This window comes from Pristis pectinata, chromosome 19 (genome assembly GCF_009764475.1).
Source record: "Pristis pectinata isolate sPriPec2 chromosome 19, sPriPec2.1.pri, whole genome shotgun sequence".
Lineage (NCBI taxonomy): Eukaryota > Metazoa > Chordata > Chondrichthyes > Rhinopristiformes > Pristidae > Pristis > Pristis pectinata.
Window position 1 is genome coordinate 4911863 of NC_067423.1, and position 22603 is coordinate 4934465.

At 46.0% G+C, this 22603-nt stretch overlaps 1 protein-coding gene across 2 annotated transcripts; it reads left to right on the forward strand.

The window, feature by feature from the left end:
- Positions 1-364: 364 nt before the first annotated feature.
- On the forward strand, positions 365-22555 carry nudt5 (nudix (nucleoside diphosphate linked moiety X)-type motif 5). 2 transcript variants are annotated; one of them, XM_052033515.1, is made up of 9 exons: positions 365-418; positions 6302-6493; positions 8706-8773; positions 10525-10577; positions 12496-12603; positions 15316-15411; positions 17557-17662; positions 20788-20858; positions 21263-22555. In XM_052033515.1, the coding sequence occupies exons 2-9, from the start codon at positions 6449-6451 to the stop codon at positions 21370-21372; spliced, it is 657 nt and encodes a 218-aa protein (XP_051889475.1). In that variant the 5' UTR covers positions 365-418; positions 6302-6448; the 3' UTR covers positions 21373-22555. The 2 variants fall into 2 exon arrangements, with proteins under 2 accessions (XP_051889475.1, XP_051889474.1); XM_052033514.1 differs by lacking the exons at positions 20788-20858; positions 21263-22555 and adding an exon at positions 20639-20709 and having other exon boundaries at positions 17557-17658.
- Positions 22556-22603: the final 48 nt, after the last annotated feature.

The following is a 22603-nucleotide window of genomic DNA, read 5'->3' on the forward strand; positions in this document are numbered from 1 at the left end:
CGCCCCCCACGTGTCCGTCCCCAAAAACGGTCCCCCGTTTCCCCCCCGTGTCCGTCCCCCCAAACCGTCCCCCGTCCCCCCCGTGTCCGCCCCCCCAAACCGTCCCCCGTCCCCCCCGTGTCCGTCCCCCCAAATCGTCCCCCGCTCCCCGTGTCCGTCCCCACAAACCGTCCCCCGTCCCCCGGCCGTGTGCAGCACCCTTCTCGGCCCCCCCCACCGGAAGCATGCGTCGCTGAAAACCTTCCCTCCATCCCCGCCGACCGCCCTGTGCCGGAAGTGCACTGGGTTTAAACCTTCCCCCCCGCCCACTTCAGGACCAACCCGTCTCCGTCACAGAGGTTCCGACCCCCCCCCCCCCCCCCCCCCGGAGATTTACTCTTCAGTTTGTTCCTCTTCGCGGCGCCTTCTTCATCTGCTGGTACGGATTACTTTCGATATTCTTCTTCTCTATGCGTCGGTAATGTTATCTAGTGGGTAATGCCGTAGGTCCTGGCCTCTCTGGGTGAATTAGACCAGGATCCAGGGCTGAGCTCCACACGGAGTCACTCGGATTGACCAAAGTTTCCCCAACTCCGGGCAGCTCCGGCTACAGGATACTCTCTCCAACCCGTTCCCTCAGTTCCTGACGTGAGGAGCAGAACATTTGCGTCAGGCTGCTGTTGAGGTTGATTTAATGTTTTTTTTCTCCCTCAGCAGTTGTGCTCAGCGCCCCCCCCCCCCCCCCCCCCCCATGGAGGCTGCAGATCCACACAGACCTGCTGGAGCAACTCAGGGGGTCGGGCAGCATCTGTGGAGGGAGATGGACAGTCGACGTTTCGGGTCGAGACCCTTCAGCTGGGCTTCTCCAGCACCTGAAGTCTCTTGTTTCTCCATTTTGCTGCTTCACTGTGAATTCTCATAGAACAGTACAGCACAATACAGGCCCTTCAGCCCACAACATTGTGCCGACCTTTAAACCTCGCCTAAGACTATCTAACCCCTTCCTCCCACATATCCCCCTATTTTAAATTCCTCCATATGCTTATCTAGTAATCTCTTGAATTTGACCAATGTACCCACCTCCACCACCACCCCAGGCAGCACATTCCATGCACCAACCACTCTCTGGGTGAAAAACCTTCCTCTGATATCTCCCTTGAACTTCCCACCCATGACTTTAAAGCCAGGCCCTCTTGTATTGAGCATTGGTGCCCTGGGAAAGAGGCGCTGGCTGTCCACTCTATCTATTCCTCTTAATATTTTGTACACCTCTATCACGTCTCCCCTCATCCTCCTTCTCTCCAAAGAGTAAAGCCCCAGCTCCCTTAGTCTTTCCTCAATGCATATTTTCTAAACCAGGCAGCATGCTGGTAAATCTCCTCTGCATCTTTTCCAACGCCTCCACATCCTTCCTATAATGAGGCGGCCAGAACTGGACACAGTACTCTAAGTGTGGTCTAACCAGAGTTTTGTAGAGCTGCATCATTACCTTGCGGCTCTTAAACTCGATCCCACGACTTATGAATGCTAACTACCCACGACTTATGAATTTCTTAACTACCCTATCCACCTGTGAGGCAACTGTCAGTGATCTGTGGATATGAACCCCCCGATCCCTCTGATCCTCCACACTGCCCAGAATCCTGCCATTAACTTTGTAACTTGAAATTGTCTTCAAGACGTGCCGACTGTGAAGAAGTTTTCCTCCTCTATTCAATGGGAATTCTGTGATTCGCTCCCTTTTGAACTTGAAAGCCCGGCCAATCAGACTCGAACAGTTTCTTCCCCACTGCTGTCAGACTTCTGAACCAATCACCTCCTCTTTCACATCTCCTTCTCGGTGGTGCTACCATGTTCCCAAACCCTTAACTGTCTCTTCTGTTATTGTCACCTTGGCATTTCTTTTTGCACTATCTCAGCTTACATTATATTTTGTACTATTCTGTTGTTTTGCACTAATTCTAACCCTCTCTCACTGCTCCCCCTCCGATCTCTGCTGCTGTCCTGCACAATCCAGATCAAGGGCCTCGATCTGAAACATCGACAATTCCTTCCACAGATGCTGCTCAACACGCTGAGTTCCTCCAGCTGATTGTTTGTCCCTCCATCGATGCTGCTCGACCTGCTGGGTTCCTCCAGTGTTGTGTGTTGCTCATCCTGATGGAGGGGTGTTTGATGGCTCAGGGCCTGTACTTGATGGAGTTCAGCACGATGAGGGGTGGCCTTATTGAAACCTACCAATACTGAAAGGCCTGGATAGAGTGCACATGGAGAGGATGTAGGAGAGTCTAGAATCCAGAGGTATCCGTTGGCCCTGTCCTTCAGGATGAAGTATTTCTAGCAAAGAGCAAATGCGGTATTTTCAGAGAATTGAAACAAGTTAGTTCTGAGTGATTTAAGTTTTGTTTTCTTGTTGGTTTGTGATTCATTGTTTCCGGGGTGCAGGTGATGATTCACTTAGACTTTATGCACTCATCTGAACACAACCTTGTGTAGTCAATCAAAAAGGGCAGATTGACTTTAAAGCCGTGTCTTCTTGTATTGAGCATTGGTGCCCTGGGAAAGAGGCGCTGGCTGTCCACTCTATCTATTCCTCTTAATATTTTGTACACCTCTATCATGTCTCCTCTCATCTTCCTTCTCTCTAAAGAGTAAAGCCCTAGCTCCCTTAGTCTTTCCTCATAATGCATATTTTCTAAACCAGGCAGCATGCTGCAGACAGAAACCTCCTCTGTCTCATTGTCACAGAGGCATGCCGTCCTGTGGGTTGCAGAGGACACATATTCCCCTTGGGGGGTGGGAATAATTGTGGATTCTCACTGGTTTTTGCCAGAATCAACACACAGATTCTTTCTTTTGTTAATGCTAACCTTTGTTTTAAAGAAATTTTGTGTGGCAAAGGTCAGGTTTCTTGAGGATCATGATCAGAGCTCTTTATTTTGCCATTTAGGTAAGAGCACTGTTTTTGCCCATGCAAGTGTATCTTGTCATAGCACCATACAGCATGGAAACAGGTCCTTCAGCCCACTGAATCCGTGCCAACCATTGTGAAAGTTGACCCGCACTCTGTAATAAATCAGATAACAACCAAGGAGTGTACAAAAAGTTCTTTACTGTTTCATGCTGGTGGGAGTGGGGGTACATGGAGGAGCAAACAGTCAGTGCTGCTCTTCCCTGCACATGGCCCGACTCAAGGAATACAGGGTGCTAACAAACTTAAATACATTGTTCTCTGGTGGGTGTCCACCTACTGCACAGGCATACCCATATTTGGGTATGTTTGACCAGCTCATGCTACCATTGATCAACCCGAGGATGCTGTGTGCAGCCAGACAGGTTAACACATCTTTGACAGTTACTCAAAAGAACCCTGTTCTTGTGGCCTTGAAGCTCAGTAGCTCCTCACACAAGCAGGTGGCTCAAGCTGTTTACCAGTAGAGAGAGAGAGTAACCCTTTATTCACCAGAGCTCCCTTCCCATTGTCTTCTACACCATCAAGCACCCGTTTACACTAATCCTGCATTAAGCCCATTTTATTCTCCCCATAATTGGACCAAACACTAGGGTTTACAGTAGCCGTTTAATCTTTGGGACGTGGTAGAAACCTGGAGCACTCAGGGGAAACCCACGCAGTCAGAGGGAGAGCATGCAATCTCCACACAGACAGCAGCAGAAGTCAGGATCAAACCAGGGTTGCTGGAGCTATAATGCAGCATCTCTACGAGCTACACTACTGTGATGTCTTTATCACTGTACCTCTGCCTTTGGGTTAAAAGAAGCAGCAGACTGAATGATTTAAGAGTTGTCCTAATTGTAATCCAAGTAACATCACCAGTGGAAAGGGTAAGCAGCTTCAAGTTCCTGGCCGTCAGCATCTCAGGGGATCTATCCTGAGCCCAACACACATCCAAGAAGGCACGCCAGTGGCTCTACTTCATTAGGAATTTGAGGAGATTTGATATGTCACCAAAGACTCTTGCAAATTTCTACGTATGTACAGTGGAGAGCATTCTGACTGGTTGCATCACTGCTTGGTATGGAGGCTCCAATGCGCAAGATTGCAAGAGGCTGCAGAGGGTTGTAGACTCAGCCAGCTCCATCACGGGCACAACCCTCCCCACCATCGAGGACATCTTCAAGAGGTGGTGCCTCAAGAAGGTGGCATCCATCACTGAGGACCCTCACCATCTGGGACATGCCCTCTTCTCGTTACTAGCTTTGGGGAGGAGGTACAGGAGGCTGAAGACCCACACTCAACGATTCAGGAACAGCTTCTTCCCCTCCACCATCAGATTTCTGAATGGTCCATGAACCCATAAACACTACCTCGTTATTCCTCTTTTGCACTATTTATTTATCTTTGTAACTTGCAGTATTTATGCCTTGCACTGTACTGCTGCTGCAAAACAACACATTTCATGACATTTCATAAGATCTGATTTGGAAAAAATACAAAGATAGAAATCAGAAAATGTTCTGCTTTATTTAGTGAACTGAAGGCTTGAAATGAAAATCTGGGTTGAATGTATAGTCAGAGTCTGTTTCCCAGGGTGGCAGTGTCAAATACTAGAGGGCATAGCCTGAAGGTGAGAGGGGCACAGTTTAAAGGAGATGTGCAGGATAGGAGTTTTACACAGAGAGTGGTGTGTGCCCGAAATGGGCTGCCAGGGGTGGTGGCGGAGGCAGATATGATAGCAACATTTAAGGGGCATTTAGACGGTGTCATGAAAAGGCAGGAAATGGAGGGATAGAGACCATGTGCAGGCAGAAGGGATTAGTTTAATTTGGCATAGTTTAATTAGTTTAAATTAGTTTAATCAGACACGGTAGTGTAGTGGTTAGCGTAACACTTTACACATTCCAAAGACGTACGGGTTAGGAAGTTGTGGGCATGCTATGTTAGTGCCGGAAGCGTGGCGACACTTGTGGGCTGCCCCCAGAACACTCTATGCAAAAGATGCATTTCACTGTGTGTTTCGATGTACATGTGACCAATAAAGATATCTTATTGTGGTCGACACAGACATGGTGGGCTGAAGGTCCTGTTCCTGTGCTGTACTGTTCTATGAATACATGGATGGTGGGGATCTTTGATGGATGTTGCCTTCTTGAGGCAGCATCTCCTGTAGATACTACCAATGGTGGGGAGGGATGTCCCCGTGATGTATTGGGCTGAGTCCACCACTCTTTGCAGCTTCTTATGTTCCTGTGCATTCGAATTGCTGTACCAGACCGAGATGCAACCAGTCAGGACACTTTCAGCAGTACATCTGTAGAAGTCATCTGCGAACAGAATCTGGCCAGAGTTGAGAGTGTATCGGGATTAAAGTAGGGGGCTGAGGATGCAGCCTTGTGCATGTTGAGGATAATCACGGCAGAGGTGTTGCTGCCTGTCCTTACTGATTGCCAATACGCGTCTAAACGCGCTTTTGAATTACTAAGGCATAGAAGGCAATGGACCAAGTACTGGTAAATGGGATTAGGATAGGTGGGTACTCAGTGGTCTGCATGGATATGGTGGACCGAAGGGCCTGTTTCTGTGCTGTATGACCGAATGCAAGGTGCTGATTAGACCACAGCAGTTCCATCTGCCACTTCAAGCAAAGTATATATTGGCCTAGTTGGCAGTTTGAGTGTCAGTTCATTCAAAGAGAACCTGGGCTCCAAGAGCTAAATAACAAGGAACAAGATTGGTATTGGTTTATTATTGTCACTTGTACCGAGGTACAGTGAAAAACTTGTCTTGCGAACCGATCATTACAATTCATTACACGGTGCAGTTACATTGGGTTAGTACAGAGTGCATTGATGTAGTACAGGTAAAAACAATAACAGTACAGAGTAAAGTGTCACAGCTACAGAGAAAGTGCAGTGCAATAAGGTGCAAGGTCACAACAAGGTAGATTGTGAGGTCATAGTCCATCTCATCTTATAAGGGAACCGTTCAATAGTCTTAGCACAGATTACACAGATCAGCGTTGAATTCTGTATAACACAGAAGATTAAGCGGTGATTTGATTCAAACTCTCAAGGTTTAGATTGGCTGAGAGGGTGGGTGAGTGGGCATAAACTATTTCTACTGGCTGTGAAGTCTGGGGAGGGAAGTGGGGTTGTTGTTGGGGTTCGGGGCCGAACTTTGGAAACTCTTCCAGACACCTGTATGTAACTTGTGTCCAAACAGCCACTGGTGCCAGACCAGCTGTTAATATTAAATCTGAGTCAGATAGGTTTTGTAAACCAAAGATAGTAAGGGAATTACTTGACAACTGCAATGCTTTTAGAAAACTTTCGGCTAAAACCAGTCTTCGATTCTTTGTTGCAGCTCAGATTGAGGAAAAGTTGGGCAGAAGACTGAGTGTTCAATGTGGAAGCATCTAAACGGCTAGTTCTGAATCCAAACATCCATTGAATTTGGTTTTGTTGCACAAACAGCAAAGTTAAACATCAACTTACAGAAATAAGAACAAAGATGGAACCAAACAACCAAACTTGTCAGTCGATCGTCAAAGAGGAGGTACCTTGTTAAAATTGTATATTTCTCTGATCTCTTAGAAATGTGAGTTAAAGCCTTGCACAAAAAGTGAAATCTGTGTGCTTGCTTATTGCTTTCCTTGTATTTGTTGAATGAAGAATCCACATTTGTGGTGATAATGATTAGTTGTTTAAGTCCATGCACCATTCAACAAGGTTAGTATTACATCCATTAGTCTAGATCTGTTCTTGCAGTGTGCACCATCTGGGCTACTCAAACAGCACCTTCCAAACCTTGACCACCAAGGAGAACAAGTGAAGCAGGAGCAAGGCAAACAAAAGATAAACTGCTGGAAAAACTCAGTGTGTCTGCCGATGCTGCGTGACCTGCTGCGTTCCTCCAGCACTTTTGGAATTGGTATTGGTTTATTATTGCCGCATATACTGAAAAGCTTTTATTTGTCAATTCATTTGAATAGAACCTGGGCTCCAAGGGTTAAATAACAGGCAGCAAGATCACGCAGATCAGGGTTGAATTCTGTATAACACGGAAGATTAAGTGGTGATTTGATTCAAACTCTCAAGGTTTAGATAGGCTGAGAGGGTGGGTGGCATAAACCATTTATATAGGTTCTCTAATCTTCATTAAAAACATTAAAACGACATGTATTTTTCTTTAAAAAAAAATTAGTCCGTGGTCAAGGTTATTGATTCGAGCTTTGGTAATTGGTTTATTATTATTAAGATAAGATGAGATTTCTTTATTAGTCACATGTACATCGAAACACACAGTGAAATGCATCTTTTGCGTAGAGTGTTCCGGGGGCAGCCCGCACGTGTCGCCACGCTTCCGGCGCCAACATAGCACGCCCACAACTTCCTAACCCGTACGTCTTTGGAATGTGGGAGGAAACCGGAGCACCCGGAAGAAACCCACACAGACACGGGAAGAACGTACAAACTCCTTACAGACAGCGGCGGGAATTGAACACAGGTCGCTGGCACTGTAATAGTGTTGTGCTAACCACTACACTACTGTGCTCGCCCATAGTGAAAAGCTTTGTTTGCTTGCCATGCAGACAGATCCTTCCATACATAAGTACACCGAGGTAGAACAAAAGGAAAAAACAGAATGCAGAATAAAGTGTTACAGTTACAGAGAAAGTGCAGTGCAGGCAGACAATAAGGTGCAAGGGCTATGACGAGATAGATTGAGAGATCAGGAGTCCGTCTTTACCGTATGAGAGGTCCATTCAGGCTCCCATAACAGCCAGATAGAAGGTGTCCTTGAGCCTGGTGGTGTTTGTTCTCAAGCTTTTGTATCTTCTGCATGATGGAAGAGGGGAGAAGGGAGAGTAACTGGGGTGGGAGGGGTACCTGTCGGCTGCTTTCCCGAAGCAGCAGGAAGTGTAAATAGAGTCAATGGACGGGTGGCTGGTTTTCTTGATAGACTGGGCTGTGTCCACAACTCTTTGGTGGTCTTGTGGTGCTCAATTTTTTGTGGTCTTGGGGCAGAGCAGTTTAATTCCAGTTTCATTTTTATGCAATTAATTAAGATAAGATAAATATCTTTTATTAGTCACATGTACATTGAAACACACAGTGAAATGCATCTTTTGCGTAGAGTGTTCTGGGGGCAGCCCGCATGTGTCGCCACGCTTCCGGCGCCAACATAGCACGCCCACAACTTCCTAACCCGTACGTCTTTGGAATGTTGGAGGAAACCGGAGCACCCGGAAGAAACCCACGCAGACACTGGGAGAACGTACAAGTTCCTAACAGACAGTGGTGGCAATTGAACCCGGGTCACTGGCGCTGTAATTACCCAGCTGTCATTGTGGGTATTGAACTCTTGTTTCTTAGTCTCTGAATTCTGAGTCCAGAAAGTGCTACAAGTTACCTGCTATGCCCCCTTGTTTTGTAACAACATTTTTTAGATTCATTTTTTTGGGATCTGGGTTTTGTTGGCAAGGGCAGCATTTATTGACCCAGAGAATGTAGTGGTGAACCGCTGTGCTCCTTCAGGTGAGGGTGCTGCACAGTGATGCTGGGGAGGGAGTTCCTGGGGGACACGGTTCAACAAGATCCTGGCTAATCCTCAGTCTCTGCTCCATCCAGTGACTCACTTGGAGCTTGGTAACCCCCTGGAATCCATCTTGAATATAATTAAGGAAGAAACATCTGGGAAACAGCTTGAGATTAATGAACCATCAGTGGAGCACCAATAATTGAATGCGCTGTTAATTTCTTCCCAGGTTCTGGCAAAAGGCAAATGGGCCCAACTTTTACAGACAACCTACATCGATCCTGCTGGCAAAACCAGGTATTGTCTTCGACACTCGGGGAAAGGTCCCATTTCCTGGCATGTTTCACCAGCCCTAATTCACCTAATCGTGTTCAGTTTTGGTCACTCTGCTGTAGGAAACATGCCATTAAGCTGGAAAGATTGCAGAAGAGATTTATGAGGATGTTGCGAGGACTCTAGGGACTGAGTTATGGAGAGAGGTTGAGCAGGTTGGGATTTTATTCATTGGAGCATAGGAGAATGAGGGGTGATCTATAGAGGTGTTTAAAACCATGAGGGGCATAGATACAGTGAATGCATTCAGTCTTTTTCCCAGGGTTGGGGAATCAAGAACTAGAGGACATGGGTCAGGGTGAGAGGGGAGAGATTTACTAGGAACCTGAGGGGCAAATTTTTTCACTCTGAGGGTGTCTATATGGAATGAGCTGCCAGTGGAAGTGGTTGAGGCAGGTACATTAACAACATTTAAAAGGTACTTGGACAGATCCATGGATAGGAAAGGTTTAGAGGGTGTCGGATCCAGTTATTTTCAAATCCGCAGGTTCTTTCAGGAGTCCAAGAATGAGTTGAAAACAACTTGGTGCTTCGCAAACTTTTATTGGAAAAGTTTAAAACAAAGAAACAGACAGAGCACATGGTACTAGCTTTACTACTGGGAGATGAGCTGAGACAAAAGGAACTAAAGATGAGCTCGGGCCGGGGGGTGGGGGGGAGGAGAGCAAGAGAGAGGTTAACAAAAAGCAACACCTTTTATACCTGAGATAAGAGGTACTCCTGAGCTAACAATAGTCCAATCAGAAAACCTATGAGATACCTGTGGCAAAACCAACCAATGAGAAAACACTTATCCACCTGATGGACAAACCAATAAGCTAGGAAGTAGCCATTCCTTGTGCAGCGACTTGAGGTGTACTAAACACTATACACGTTAAAAAAACTACTTAAAACAGTCAAATCCAACAAGGGATTTGGGCTAAATGTAGGCAAATTGGACTAGCTTAGATGGGAATCTTGGTCATCACAGACCAGTTAGGCCGAAGGGCCTATTTTCGTGCTGTATGATGGATTCCATACTGGACAGATGGATTTGTTGCTCCTGTGTGGAGTTTCTCATCCTACCGGAACTGAGGGCGTCAAAAACAATGTGGTTGGAAAAGCAGTTTTGTTGTTGGATAATTTGGTGGAAAGTAGCTGGGTGTATTAGTAGCAACTAAACAGCAGCTGGGCACACCCGTAACAGTACTGCCTCGGGCTCCAAGTGCATGGTGTGGATTTGGTTCGTAGAAGGATGTTTGAATGTATTGTTTTCTTGTACATTTTTATCCTTTTCTGAAAGTAATTTCTGGGGACTTCAGCACTGCTGGCAAGATTTCAGCACTGCCCATCCTTAATTGCTGTTGGGACAGTCATTGTGAGCCATCTTCTTGAACCACTCGTTGTGTGATGACAACACTCCTCTGTACTACAGCCCTTCTTCCCTGGCCATCTGATTTCTCCCCCTCTTGTTCCTGCCTCTTCCTCCTCATGGTTCCAGCTTTAGGAAGTGTGTCCTCAAGCCACGTCCCGTTTTCCCTTTCTTTCCGCTCTTGCTTTCCTTCAAAGTCTCCTTGAAGCCCACCTCTTTCACCACACCTTTGGTCAATCTAGCATTGTCTGATTAATACCTCTGTGAAATACCACAGCGAATATTGTGATGTACTTACGGTGATATCGATCTGAGCTGTTATTCTAGCAGGTTTCTTTTGCTTTGCTTTGTTTTGTTAAAACAGGGTGTGGGAAACAGTGAAAAGAACAACCAGGAAACCGGATAGTAACTGTGACGGTGAGTTGGCAAGCAGAATTTAGTGGCTGCATCTGTTTCCTTGTCTGTTGTGTGGGAATGTAACGAGGAACCACTCGATTTGAGGGGCAGGGCAGATCTTGAGGGGTTGTTCCTCTGACTGGGAAGTGGGGCAAAGTCTTGGGTGAAGAGCAGATGGGTAGAAATTCCTTTACACAGAGGGTTGTAAATGTTTGGAATTCTCCACTCTGGAGACTGTGGACACTCAGCCACTGGTTGTTCGGCCAATGTCCGATAGAGTTTGCAGCTCTGCCCGGGACTTGGCATCCTCTAGGAGAGTTATAAATGATCTGGCCGGTAAAGCAACTTTGTCGTTGGAACACTTTGGGTTCGAGAGGCTGACCAGTTTCTCTCCTGCTTCAGTTTCTTATGTTCTTGTATTTCTTCTCTATAGTTAATTGTTGGATCGTTTATAAGACTGGCTTAACATACTGTTAAATACGGTCACAAAACACAGAAACAGTTACCTCGGACCACTGAGTCCGTGCCACACTCAGGTACACTAATCCTACCTTCATTTTGCCCGAGACTGCAAAAAACTGCAGAGAGTTGTGGACACAGCTCAGCACATCACAGAAACCAGCCTCCCTTCCATGGACTCTGTCTACACTTCTCGCTGCCTCAGTAAAGCAGCCAACATAATCCAAGACCCCACCCACCCCGGACATTCTCTCTCCTCCCCCCTCCCATCGGGCAGAAGATACAAAAGCCTGAAAGCACATCCCACCAGGCTCAAGGACAGCTTCTATCCCGTTGTTATAAGACTATTGAATGGACCTCTTGTACGATAAAATGGACCCTTGACCTCTCAGTCTACCTCGCCATGACTTTGCACCTTATTGTCTGCCTGCACTGCACTTTCTCTGTAACTGTAACACTTTCTTCTGCATTCTGTTATTGTTTTCCCTTGTACTGCCTCAATGCACTGCTTGAAAGGCCATTAGAGGCAGAACCCTTTTTAAAAAGTAACAAACAATCGGCTGGAGGAACTCAGCAGGTCGAGCAGCATCTGTGGGAGAGAAAGGAATTGTCGACGGACGTTTTCGGTCAAAATCCCGATGCAGGGTTTCGACCCGAAATGTCGACAGTTTCTTTGCCCCCACAGATGCTGCTCGACCCGCTGAGTTCCTCCAGCAGATTGTTTGTTGCTCCAGATTCCAGCATCTGCAGTCTCTCATGTCTCATTTACAAAGTACTTGGATGAGCTCTTGACTGTGATCTGTGGAGTGGGGTTCAAAAACAAAGGTAAATTTTTGGCCATCGTGTACATAATGGGCCAAATGGCCTTCCTTTTCTGCTGTAAATCTGTATGAAATGCACATCAGACACTATTCAAGAATTCAGGGCGGTGGGGGGAGGTGGGGGAAGACTTCTTTACTCAGAGCAGAGAATGTGTTGTCCCAAGGAGCAGTCTGTGTATTCAAGGGAGTGTCAGATTAAGCCCGAGGGGGAAGTGGGAGGAGGATTGAACAGGATCGACCTGCTGAGCAGAACGACCTTTTCCTGCCCTGCGTTTAAAAAGAAGCCAACTTCAGGCACCCCTTTCTGAGGCAGCACAGTGGCACAGCGGGTAGAGCCACTGCCTCACGGCTCCAGAGACCTGGGTTCAATCCTAACCACGGGGGCTGTCTGCCTGGAGTTTGCACATTCCTCTGACCCCGCAGGTTTCCTCCCATGTCCCAAAGACGTGCAGGTGGGTGGGTTAACTGGCCACTGTAAATTGCCCTCTAGTGTGTAGGTGAGTGGTAGAATCTTGGGGGAGTTGATGAGAGTGTAGGGGTTGCTGTGGATGACCTTGACTCTCTGACAGTGTGTGAGCATATCTCCCAATGCACTCAGTGTGGTTTTGTCCTCGGTTTAAAAGCTGGAATGTTAACCCCTCCTCTTTCCTGATGTTTAGGTGTGGCTATACTGGCTGTGCTAAAAAGGACTCTCCATTATGACTGTTTGATCATGGTGAAACAATTCAGACCGCCCATGGGATGCTACTGCCTGGAACTACCTGCTGGTGATGTAGAAGCTGAGAAGCTTTCCCCTTGAATGTATTTGTTTACCAGTGGTTACAGGAGGTGGAGAATAAATCTATCACATACACACACATATACAATATATAAAATATAATTTTTGAGATTTATTCTCCACCTCCTGTAACCACTGGTAAATATATATATATATATAGTGTGTAAATATATATATTGCTCTTTCTGAAATTTCTGTCACTCTCTTTCCAGGAGTAAATGCTTTCCTTCTATTTTGCATTTTAAGGTTTTTTCAACCCTTTTTCGGTAGGATGGTGGATGAACACCACCTGGTCTAATGCAAGGAACTACAGAGGTTAAGCAGAAACAGTGGAATTGAGGGTTGCCCCAATTTGGCACTAAGCCACATTTCCTTTTCAAAGTTAATTCACAGCATTTGGGCATTGTTGACAAGGCCAGCGTCCATTGCCCATCCCTAGCTAATGTCTTGCTGGGCCATTTCAGAGTTGAGACTGTGGGCCTGGATTCGAATCGAGGCCGGACTGGCCAATGCCATCATTGGAAATCCAAAATCTGCAGCCTGAGATCTGAAATAAAAACAGAAAATGCTAGAAACACTCAGCAGGTCAGGCAGCATCTGTGGAGAGAGAAACAGAATTAACAAACAAGAACAAAACATTGAGCAAAAAGCAAACTTCTGGAGGAAGTCTGTAGGTCAGGCAGCATCTGTGGGGGGAAGTGGACATTTTAGGTCCTTGAAATGTCATCTGTCCATTTCCCTCCACAGATACTGCCCGACCTGCAGACTTCCTCCAGCTGTTTTTCTTTTCAGAAACGGAATCAGATTGATTATCACTGACATATGACGTGAAATTTGTTTTGTACAGTGCAAAGACACAAAAATCTATAAATTACAAAAACAAATAGTGCAAAAAAAAGGATAATGAGGTGGTGTTCATGGGTCATGGACCGTTCAGAAATCTGATGGCAGAGGGGAAGAAGCTGTTCCTGACTCATTCAGTTTGGGTCTTCAGGCTCCCCAATGGTAGTAACGAGAAGAGGGCATGTCCTGGGTGGTGAGGGTCCATAATGATGGATGCTGCCTTCTTGAGGCAGCGCCTCTTTGAAGGGTTGTGCCTATGATGGAGCTGGCTGAGTCTACAATCCTCTGCAACCTCTTTCGATCTTGCACATTGGAGCCTCCATACCAGGTGGTGTCATAACCAGTCAGAATGCTCTCCACCAGACATCTATAGAAATTTGCAAGAGTCTTTGGTGACAAACCAAATATCCTCAAACCGCTAATGAAGTAGAGCTGCTGGCGTGCCTTCTTTGTGATTGCATCAATGTGCTGGGCCCAGGATAGATCCTCTGAGATGTTGACACCCAGGAACTTGAAACTGCTCACCCTTTCCACCGCTGACCCCTCAATGAGGACTGCTGTGTGTTCTCCTGACTTCCCCCTTTCTGAAGTCCGCAATCAATTCCTTGGTCTTGCTGACGCTGAGTGCTAGGCTGTTGTTGCGACACCACTCAACCAGCTGATCTACCTCACTCCTGTACGCCTCCTCATCGCCATCTGAGATTCTGCCAACAACGGTGGTGTCATCGTCGAATTTATACATAGTGTTTGAGCTGTGCCTAGCCACACAGTCATGAGTGTAGACAGTGTAGAGCAGTGGGCTAAGCATGCAGCCTTGAGGTGTGCCTGTACTGATTGTCAGCGAGGAGGAGATGTTACTACCGACCCGCACTGACTGTGGTCTCCCGATAAGGAAATCAAGGATCCAGTTGCAGAGGGAGGTACAGAGGCCCAGGTTTTGAAGCTTGTTGATTAGTACTTAGGGGATGATGGTGTTGAACGCTGGGCTGTAATCTATAAACAGCAGCCTGGTGTATGTTTTGCTGTTGTCTAGATGCTCCAAAGCCGAGTGGAGAGCCAGTGAGATTGTGTCAGCTGTAGACCTGTTGTGACGGTAGGCAAATTGCAGCAGGTCTAGGTCCTTGCTCAGGCAGGAGTTTAAGATATCTTTATCAGTCACATGTACATCGAAACACACAGTGAAATGCATCTTTTTGCGTAGTGATTTGGGGGGCAGCCTGCAAGTGTCGCCACGCTTCCGGCGCCAACATAGCATGCCCACAACTTCCTAACCTGTACGTCTTTTGGAATGTGGGAGGAAACCGGAGCACCCGGAGGAAACCCACGCAGTCACGGGGAGAACGTACAAACTCCTTACAGACAGTGGCTGGATTTGAACCCGGGTCGCCGGCACTGTAAAGCGTTACGCTAACCACTATGCTACAGTGCCTTAATTAATTCTAGCCTTAACCAACCTCTCAAAGCACTTCATCACAGTAGACGTGAGTACTACCGGGTGATAGCTCTAGATTCCAGCATCTGCAGTCTCTTGTGTCTCCAACAACAAAATGTTAACCGTTTCTCTCTGCATAGATTCTGCTGGACCCACTGAGAATTTCTTGCATGTTCTATTTCTGTTTCAATAAAAGACAAAATTCTCTCCCCAAAGGACACCAGTGAACCAGCTGGATTTTGCTGCAATCCTGTAGTTTCATGGTGATATTAACATTTTTTAGTCCAAATTTAATTTAGTTAATTAAATAATTAAATGGAATGAGTGAAGTATTTCACAGGGAATAAAGGGAACGTTGTGGGACAGGGAAAAGCCACGCCTGCTGTTCAGGAGTTGTAATTCCCGGCTCTCCTGCTCTGATTTCAGGTCTCGTCGATGACGGTGAAACTGCAGAGGGAGCAGCCTTGCGGGAATTGCTGGAGGAAACCGGATACAAGGGAGAGATCAGTGGGACCAGTCCAGGTCTGAGATCAGCAGCAATGTTAGCAACTGTCGCTACCAATTCAGTCCACATCCCCTCTGCCTCCCCCTCACCCCTGGTCCTAGTCCTGCTCTCCTGTCCCGAAATTGAATCGAAATTAGCCGAGGGCAGACACTGGGGCATCTTCCCTGAAGGACTTTGCACGTTACACGACAGTGTGCCGAAGGTAAACCGGGAACAAAGAGGGACTTGCATTTCCATAGAGCCTTCTACTTGCCCCTCGAGCCATTTCACAAGTTCCTCTGAGCTGAAGTCGCTGATAACGCAGAGGACAATTCGTGCACAGCAAGCTCCCATAAACAGCAACATGTCTTCTGTGATTGAGGGAAAGATATTGGCCAGGACACCAAGACAAACTGCACCCCCCAGCCCCGCTCTCTCTCAAAATGGATTTCCCCCACCTGAGACAGCAGACAGGAGCTGGGTTTAATGTCTGACAGTGCAGCACTCCCCAAGATCTCACTGGAATGTAGGACTAAATATTAAAAAGAGAGCTCATCGAGTTTTAAAGATGCTTTCCCGTTATAGACAAGTTTCTCCTTAACTTCTGCTACCTCCTGCAGCTCGCTTGACTACCTTAGAGAATCAGAGGTGGTTTTATTCAAGTTTATTGTTATTATAGGTATACATACACAGGGTATGTGTGCTATGAAAATTGGCTTTTTGCAGTAACACAGTACATTAGAAGACAAACACAGTTAACAAACAAATTAACAAATTATGCATATTACATATACGTATCACAGTCGAGGTTGGGGGGTGTGAGGGATCAGGAGGAAGCTGTGGGAAAAGTGTCCGGTTGGAAGTTACTGCTGGAACAGCCTCTGATCTCTCGCCAAGGTGCGGACGACACCAAAATCGGTGGTGTGGCGGACAGTGAGGAAGGTCATCTACGGTTGCAGCTCTGGCCACCCTGTTACAGGGAAGACATCGTTAAACTGCAATGAGTGCGGAGCAGGATACAGCCGGGACTCAAGGGCCTGAGTTATAGGGAGAGGTTGGCCAGGCGAGGTCTTTATTCCTTGGAGTGTAGGAGACTGAGGGGTGACCTTATAGAGGTGTATGAGGGGCAAAGGTAGGGTGAATGCACACAGTCTTTTTCCCAGTGAAGGGGAACTAAAAAACTAGGGGGCATAGGTTTAGGATGAGAGGGGAAAGATTTAAAAGGGACCTGAGGGGCAACTTCTTCAGCCAGAGGGTGGTGCACGTATGGAACGAGCTGCCAGAGGAAGTGTTGAGGCAAGCAGAATAACGGCATTTGGAGAAGTACATGGATAGAGGGGGGTTAGAGGGATATGGGCCAAACACGGGTAAATGGGACTTGCTTGGTGGGCACCTTGGTCGGCATGGACCAGTTGGTCTGAAGGGCCTGTTTCTGTGCAGTATTACTTGATGACTCTATGACTTTTTGCTGCATATGGGGATAGGACTGGATAGATGGGCCTGAAGATCTCTTCTCCCACCTCGGGTAAGAAATGTACCCTATCACAGAACAACCTGCAATAACCTCAGCCCCAGGTGTACCCGTCCCAGTGTTGCAGTGGGTCCAATCTTTGGTTAGGACAGAAGTTTACCAGGACGTTGCCTGGATTGTAGTTCTAAGGAGAGATTGGATGGGCTGGGATAGTTCTCACTGGAATGTAGGAGGCTGAGGGATGACCTTATCGAGGTTTATAAAATCATGAGGGGAGATGGTCAGAATCCTTTTTCCAGGGCAGAGTCCAGAGCTGGAGGGAACAGGTTTAAGGCACGAGGGGATCTGAGGGGTAAGCTTTTCCACACAGGGTGGTGCTTATCCGGAATGAGCTGCCAGAGGGGGTAGCCACAGGCAGGTACTATTACAATGTATAAAAGGCATTTGGGCAGGTACTTGAATAGGAGAGGTGTAGAGGGATATGGAACAAATGCAGGCAAATGGGATTAACGTAGAAAGGCATCACAGTCAGCATGGATGAGGTGGGCCTGTCTCTGTCCCGTATGATCCCGTGAGAAGTCCAGTGTACAGTCTGTACAACCTCCAGGCGAATGACGGTGGATTCAGAATGCCTCTGAGGAACTGTGCTATGACATCTATTAGACTTAATCTGATTACCTTTTAAATTGCTGTTGAATGCTCTTTCTTTCAGTTGTCTGCCTGGATCCAGGGTTGAGCAACTGCACAATGCAGTATGTGTCTGTGAATGTTAATGGGGACGATTCAGAAAACATCAAACCCAAACAGAGGCTGGGTAAGTTGCCTTTGGGTGTGGCACAGCTGCACTTCTGCTGTTGATGCAGCACTGCATTAGTTGTGGTCTGGGATTATCTTCTCAGCTGTTAGTATGAGCCTCAAACTACATCCATGAAGGGCTGACAGACACCAGTTTGCAGTTAAGTAACAAAACGTCCCAGAGTGTCTCACAAGAGTTCTACAAAACAAAACCTGGCAGTGAAACTCTCGGTGTTCTGTGATATTTGTATCACCCAAAGTCAACAGCTGAGGATCGCTATTGACCAGAAACTTAGCCAGACCAACCATGTAAGTAACCTGGCTACAAAAGCAGGTCAGAGACTGGACATCCTGCAGCGGGTGACTTGCCCCCCTGATAACCCAAGGTCTTTCCACCATCTGCAACGCCCAAGGTCAAAGTTGAGTTTATTGTCACATGCACAAGTACTGTACATGTGTGCACAGGTGCAATGAAAAACTTACTTGCAGCAGCATCACAGGCACACAGCATCAGATAAGCAGCGTTCACAAGAAAAACATAAATATAAATTTTACACAATTTTTACAAGAAAACACAATTGGAACAAAAGAAAAGAAAGTTCGTTTGATATTGGGATTGGTTTATTATTGCCACTTGTACTGAGGTACAGTGAAAAACTTGTTTTGCCTACCATTCGTACAGATCAATTCATTACACAGTGCATTGAGGTAGTACAGGGTAAAAACAATAACAGAATACAGAGTAAAGTGTCACAGCTACAGGGAAGTGCATTGCAGGTAGACAATAAGGTGCAAGGTCATAACAAGGTGGATCGTGAGGTCAAGAGTCCATCTCATTGTATATAAGGGAACCGTTCAATAGTCTTATCACTGTGGGATAGAAGCTGTCCTTGAGCCTGATGGTACGTGCCCTCAGGCTCCTGATTCTTCTGCCTGATGGGAGAAGAGAGAATGACCCGGGTGGGTGGGGTCTTTGATGGTGCTGGCTGCTTCACCAAGGCAGCGAGAGGTATGGTTATAGTGTTGCTAAACTGTAGTGATTAGGGTTTTGCCAGTTGATTCAAGAATGGTTGAAGGGAAGTAGCTGTTCCTGAACCTGGTGGTGTGGGACTTCAGGCTTCTGTACCTCCTGCCCAATGGGAGCTGAGAGAAGATGACATGGCCCGGATGATGGGGATCTTTGATGCTGGATGTTGCCTTCTTGAGGCAGCGCCTCCTGTAGATACTCCCGATGGTGGGGAGGGATGTGCCTGTGATGTATTGGGCAGAGTCCATGACTCTGCAACTTCTTGCGTTCCTGCGCATTCGAATTGCCGTCCCAGGGAGTGTGATAGGATACACACCACATAGGTGAGTTCAGCTCCAATAACTCAAGAAGTTTTACATCATCTCAGACAAATTCATTGCCTCTTCTACCAGTGCACCCTGGTGGCAAAATTCATTAGATTCACCGACTGACTGAGATGCCCCCAATAGCAACCCCTAAACCTGTGACCTCCACCTCCAAGGAGGATGAGGGAAGAAGGTGCATGGAGGCCACCCTGCAATGGTGGTGTCGCAAGTCATCCCCCATCCTGACTTGGAAATACACCACCGGTCCTTCATTGTCACTGGGTCTAAATCCTGGAACTTCCTCCTCAACAGCTCAGTGGGAGCACCTTCACCAAAACGACTGTTGTGGTTCGAGAAGGGGGTTCACCATCACCTTCTCAGGACTAGATGCCTCTGGGGGCAAAAGAGAGGGAATAACATAAAGATCACTATCAGTAGAGAAAGGGAACTAGGCACATTGATGACGCTGGAGGTTGACACAATTCTGGATGGTCTATATTATAGGGTCTTAATAGAAGCAGCAGTAGAGTGGAAGCATTGGTGGTGATCTTCCAAAGTTCCCTGAGACTGTGGAGTGACTCCATCCGATTGGAAAATTGCAAGGGCAATGTCTGATTGGAGAAAGGAGGGAGATGTGGAATTACTACAGATAAGTACAATGAACAGCGTAGAGATGGTGGGCCGAAGGCCCTGTTTCTGTGCTGTAGAACTTTGACTTCAGAAAGCAGGAAATGGCCTGTCAGCCTGACATTTGTCGTTAGGTAATTATTGGGACCTATTATTATATTTAAAGTATAATCCAGTCAAACAGAGTGGTTTTATGAAAGGGAGACAAGGGTGACTTGCTGTTTGCTGATGATACAAAGGTGGGTAGGAAACAAGTTGTGAGGACAACACAACCTCTCTGCAAATGGTTCTTTGTAGGTCAAGTGAGTGGGCCAAAAGTTCCCCACATTGTTCTGCCAATTGTGAGGGTCTCCATTTTGATAGCAAGATCAGAAGAGCAGAATCCTGCTTACCTGGGGGGAAACACAGGAAGTCAGCATGCAGGTACAACAAGCAAGTAGGAGGGCAAAAGGTATATAAAAGTTGGGAAGTCTTGCTGCAACTCTTAAGGGTTCTGTAAAGACCACAGCGGCAGCACTGTGTACAGTTTTGGTCTCCTGATTTAATACTTTAATTGGAGGCAGTGGAGAAGGTTCACATGGTCAATTTGTGGGATAATGAATTTTGTCTCCTGATGGCAGTGAATCGTTGGAATTCTCAGCCCTGGCAGAGGCAGAGTCAAGGAACGTATTCAAGGCTGGGATCAGTAGATTTTTGGATGTCAAGGGAGCTGCAGATAGGACAGGAAAGTGGAACTGATTCCAACATCGTATCTGCCACGGACACATTGAATGGTGCATAGGCTCCAGTGTCCTGTTGTGTTGGCGCCGGAAGTGTGGCGACACTTGCGGGCTGCCCCCAGAACACTCTACGCAAAAGGGTGCATTTCACTGTGTGTTTCGATGTACATGTGACTAATAAAGAGATCTTATTATTATCTTATTATTAAGGCTGACACTTGCTGCTGTTTATTTTCTTTTAACATATAATTGTATGGTTCTTGTGAAATCAGTAGGTTTACCTGTCTACATGAATGAAATTCAGTCTTCTTCACCTTTCAGATGACGGAGGTACGTTTTCAAATATTTTTACACATTTGGATGTCTGGCTTGGTTAAGTATGATAAAGGAACGTCCCATTCTTTTATTGCATGGAGTAATTTGATTATGGTTACATATTTAATTCCTGCTGTCACTATCTTCTCACTGAGACATTTTATCTTCTCAGAATTTGTTGAAGTTATTTTAATTCCTATGAATGAACTTCGAAAGAAAATTGACGGTAAGATTAGCATATTTTTTTGTTCCTGAACTGTTTAAGTCCAGAACCTTGCAAAGTGACACGAGAAAGTTTAATATTTTTTTGGCCAAGGCAACCATTTCCATATTCAGAAATGAAAAATTATGTAAAGTCTATCAGATGCTTCTGCAATATTAATTTGTACTTTTGATTCATTTTAATCACTGAAGTAAAACAAATTTTCAAAATGTATTCCTCATACAGTGTTAGTGATTGATAAATTTGTGTTACTGCATGGTCACAGTCTGTTATACATGTATTTCTGCAGAAAATGTACTATTGGCTCTCTGCATAATCTCATTATCGAATCGTTCTTACAATCGTTAACATTTCATTATTAGTTTAAAAATCTCATGAACGCGCACTGGATGTTTTACTTTTTTTAGAAATGCTCCAAAAGGAAAATATTATCGTGGATTCCCGAGTTTACATCTACGCATTGGGTTTGACACATGCAACTTCCAAGCCGGATGTGTTGCCTGTTTTGAAAGCATGAAGGGAGAAAGATCTCCTTGTCTGCAGGTAAAGCAGCTGTCAGAGAAAACGGTAAAGGAGGAAGACACTCCGCGTGGAGATATTTAACCCCATTTTTATAATCTGCTGTGTACAAAGAAACATTTTCCTATAATATTAAGCATTGATAAAATTATCTAGTTTTAGGGTTAGACATAGGGTATCAAGGTTACAAGGCAGCCTTATTTTCAAAGGAAGTGTACTGTTGACATTTTGTCAAATCTGTAGCTGTTCACTCAGGATTTGCAAGGAATGAGCATGCACAGAGTTAGGGTTAGAATTATGTTCTGTAATAAAAAATCTCTCCATAGTGCAATTATAAAACTGTCAGATTTGCACCAATGATGCAATAAGTTGCGTGTGGGTTTGATAAATAACCTTACAGACCAGGGTGAGTTTGACGCTGTGCAACTGAATGCAATTGTAGCGTTTTCGTGGAAGAAATGATCTGATGTGGAATTCAAAAGATTGCTTAAAACTCTGGATATCCTGTGATAGGATATAATTAAATCCAAGGTATGGAGACGCAAACTATATCACACCAAAGTGGAATTATTTAAGTCAATTGGGTTTCTGTATATAATGGGTTTCTGATACCATATTCAAGCTGCTGAGGAATGCACAGGATAAATTTCCCTTCGCCCTTTACGAAGTTCAAACTCCCTTGGTGGAGGAGCATCTCGCACTTCCCTCAGCTTCCCATTATCGAAACCACTTTACCATCGGGCTGTTCTAGCTGATGTACCGGTGCGGTGGGAGGAGTAGTGTACTGTCTGTGATGATATCTTCTGGATGAGGCAGTAAGTTGAGGCTCAATTTACACTCAGACAGAGGTAGAAGATTCCACAGCACTACCTCGTGTCCCTGATACCCTGACCAACGTTTATGCCTCATCAACAGATCTGGTCATTAAATCAATGCTATGCACAAATTGGCTGTCACGTTTCCAACCTTAGAACACTGCCTTCCCTTCGGAAGCACTTGTGGCTGAAGAGCACTGCAGAACGTCCTCTGGTGCTAAACCATGCTAAAGAAATGCAAAAACTAAACTGCTGGAGGAACTCAGCAGGTCAGGCAGCATCTGTGGAGGCAAAGGGATGGCTGACGTTTCGGGTCAAGACCCTGATACGTCCCTCTGCCTCCACGGATGCTGCCTGACCCACTGAGCAACACTAGCAGTTATTTCTTGTGCTCTTGATTCCAGCATCTGTAGT

Coding starts and splice junctions, on each gene's coding strand:
- nudt5 (XM_052033515.1), top strand. CDS start 6,449: ATGGAACCAAACAACCAAACTTGTCAGTCGATCGTCAAAGAGGAG. Junction 6,494..8,705: donor AGTCGATCGTCAAAGAGGAG/GTACCTTGTTAA, acceptor ATTTCTTCCCAG/GTTCTGGCAAAAGGCAAATG. Junction 20,859..21,262: donor ACTTCGAAAGAAAATTGACG/GTAAGATTAGCA, acceptor TACTTTTTTTAG/AAATGCTCCAAAAGGAAAAT.